Source organism: Mesitornis unicolor, unplaced genomic scaffold, assembly GCF_000695765.1.
Source record: "Mesitornis unicolor isolate BGI_N332 unplaced genomic scaffold, ASM69576v1 scaffold2371, whole genome shotgun sequence".
In the NCBI taxonomy this organism is placed as follows: domain Eukaryota; kingdom Metazoa; phylum Chordata; class Aves; order Mesitornithiformes; family Mesitornithidae; genus Mesitornis; species Mesitornis unicolor.
The window spans coordinates 43,738-46,269 of NW_010161535.1; the positions used below are offsets into that span (position 1 = coordinate 43,738).

At 37.1% G+C, this 2,532-nt stretch overlaps 1 protein-coding gene across 1 annotated transcript in view; it reads left to right on the plus strand.

Moving 5' to 3' along the window:
• Window positions 1-2,532, plus strand: part of SCAPER (S-phase cyclin A-associated protein in the ER) — a gene marked incomplete at its 3' end in the record, with an annotated part of 113,450 nt that overhangs the window by 42,581 nt on the left and 68,337 nt on the right. Inside the window, exon 16 of the mRNA XM_010193279.1 lies at window positions 672-814. Within this exon, the coding sequence (XP_010191581.1) occupies window positions 672-814 (143 nt within the window). The remainder of the gene's footprint in view (window positions 1-671; window positions 815-2,532) is intronic.

Genomic DNA, 2,532 nt, shown 5'->3' on the forward strand with positions numbered 1-2,532 from the left:
GTTCAGGTATGATATATCTGTAGCTGCAGGGAAGCAATGAAGTATGTATTTGTTTTTCATTTTGCTTATGGCAGTCTTTGTTGTTTTCTATCTTACCTCCTTTGTTCAGCTTTAGAAAAAGTATAAGGTTTCTCATATGATGATTCGGCAATAAGAGGGAGAAAGGTGTAAGTCTTCAGGTCTCTATAATGGAGGTGTTATGGATGCTGGGTAGGTGATTCATGCCTGTCTTAAGCTTTTTTTAAAAATATATTTGTTACTTTATTAAAAGAAAATAATTATGTTTTGGTAATACTTAAACCTTTGAGAGCTGAAACTGAAAAATATTCCTTGTCATATGCCTACTGTCATACTTATACTTTTTACAGGATCGATGAAAACCACAATACAGATGTGTTTGTGTTCCTGGAATCCTGGTGTGGGCTGGTTTTTGTTGAGTGGTTTGGTTTTTTTTATGTTGTTTGTTTAGCCGTTGGGGTTTTCTTTACTACAGCATTCCAATGCTAAGTTTGCCCAGCCTCACCTATTCCTTTATCTAACAAAAAAGCACAGTTCTTATGCCATCGTGAAAATAAGATAAAATTCTATAAGCAGATGTTATAATACAGTTTCTATTAATTCCTTTTTATTTTTTCTAAAAGAAAAGTTAGAATTTACTTTTCTGTGACTAGGAGCGCAAAAGAGCCCTAGAAGCAGAACGGCAGGCCCGAGTCGAGGAGCTGCTGATGAAGAGGAAGGAACAAGAGGCACGTATTGAACAGCAGAGGCAAGAGAAAGAAAAAGCGAGAGAAGATGCGGCACGGGAGAGGGCCAGGTAACTTTGCAATAATTCCGTTGGTTCCCTGGCCTTGACCATTATCCTTTTCAGCAAACTGCAGCTTCTTTAAAGCAACAGTATCCTCATAGCTCTTCAGGCTTAATTTTAAAAAGTAACATTAATAAATATGCATGATGAATTGTCTGAAAGAAGAAATCAGGTGAGTAATCATGAATTCTGTATTAGATTTTAGTATTCCTTAGATACATGCACACTATAAATGCAAGGCTGCATTTGATTATCTTCATCTTAGTTTCGTTGCTAACAAGACCTTTTAATAAATTTCCTTTTTTATATTTTAGCTTAGTTTTCAAAGGAAGCAAGATGAATGTCCCTGTGTGCCCGATTTCCTCCACTCTACAGTAACTTTTGGACTTACTGGCATCAATTTGAGTTCACCCCTTTGTAGACAACAGTGATTACATTTGTGAAGTACTAAGCTGGGAAATTAGGCTTCATTAATTCTGCTGCCTGCGAACTACTTGTTTTGTGTTTTTGCCCATAATCCAAAGATCATAAAAAGGTTTTCATCCAAAGATCATAAAGAGGTTTTCGTGTGGGCTGTTCTCTCTTTTTCTGTTGAGCCAGACATGAGGTGCAGAGAGGATTAATGTTGGGTGACACTGGTGTGAGAGGGGTTTACTGTCAAGTCTGATTCAGGAAAACTGCTTTCTGCCTCTTGTTTAATTTGCCAAATTCTATTTGTATTCATCTCCTGTTATTCCCTCTTTCTCTACAGTTCCACTGCTACAAGCATTCCATAAAACCTAAATAGAAGTTACATGTACCCTTGGACAAGCGGGGTTTACTAATGGTTCTTTAAACGTTTTTATTGTCACAGCTTGTTTTCTTCAGAGTTGTTATGAAGAGTGTTTTGGTTTGGTTTGTTTTTTTCCAAGTAAAATATTCAGAAATGTGTTGATCACATTCTTTCTTTTCCCAAAGTAATGAGTAATTCTAGCTTGACATCCTAGAGAGATGCAACTTTTGATTGGAAACCTAGTGCCCAGGACTCCATGGACCTTTCCTCATACTGAGCCACAGTCACATTGAGATAGTGAGTTGGATGGGATCCTTCAGTATCTTACTCTCACTCACAGACACTTAGGATTAAGACTAACAGGGAGAATTACAATTATGCTGTTTTAGGAAGATAGACACTGCATGTGTAAGGCTTTCACATTTTTCTGAAATTTGAGGAAACCCTCACAGTAAGCAAACGTGATTTAATTGTCCCATTGACGTCTTTGCCTTCCAAGGTCATCTATGGTTAGAGCGTGGCTCAAGGCATGTAATTCTTTCCTTTTTTTGTTTAATCAGTTTTAAATCTGTCACTTCCCTTTGTTGCACCCCATTTATTTCGTTATGACCTGTGAAGAACAGAACTTTTCATTTGCCTTCTTAGTACTGTGATTCAGCAAATCTCCTCTATATTTGCTACTGCAGCACTCAGTTTTCAAATGCTTTGTCCTTTATATTGCAGTATCATGCTTGCATTTGTTTTTCTTTGCCACATGCTGATTATACAAGAGAGATTTACTTTTTAAAAAACTAATTTTAGGAAAGAGTAGGGAAGAATGTTTGTGTGGTACCCTACAATCTGTTGATTCTGTTATGTCAGAATGGCCTCAGGGTCATTGCATCTCCTTAATAACAGTTTTGAGGTTTCTCTAACATAGTAGAATTAGAGGGGGTTTCAAAGTGTCCTGGTTCAG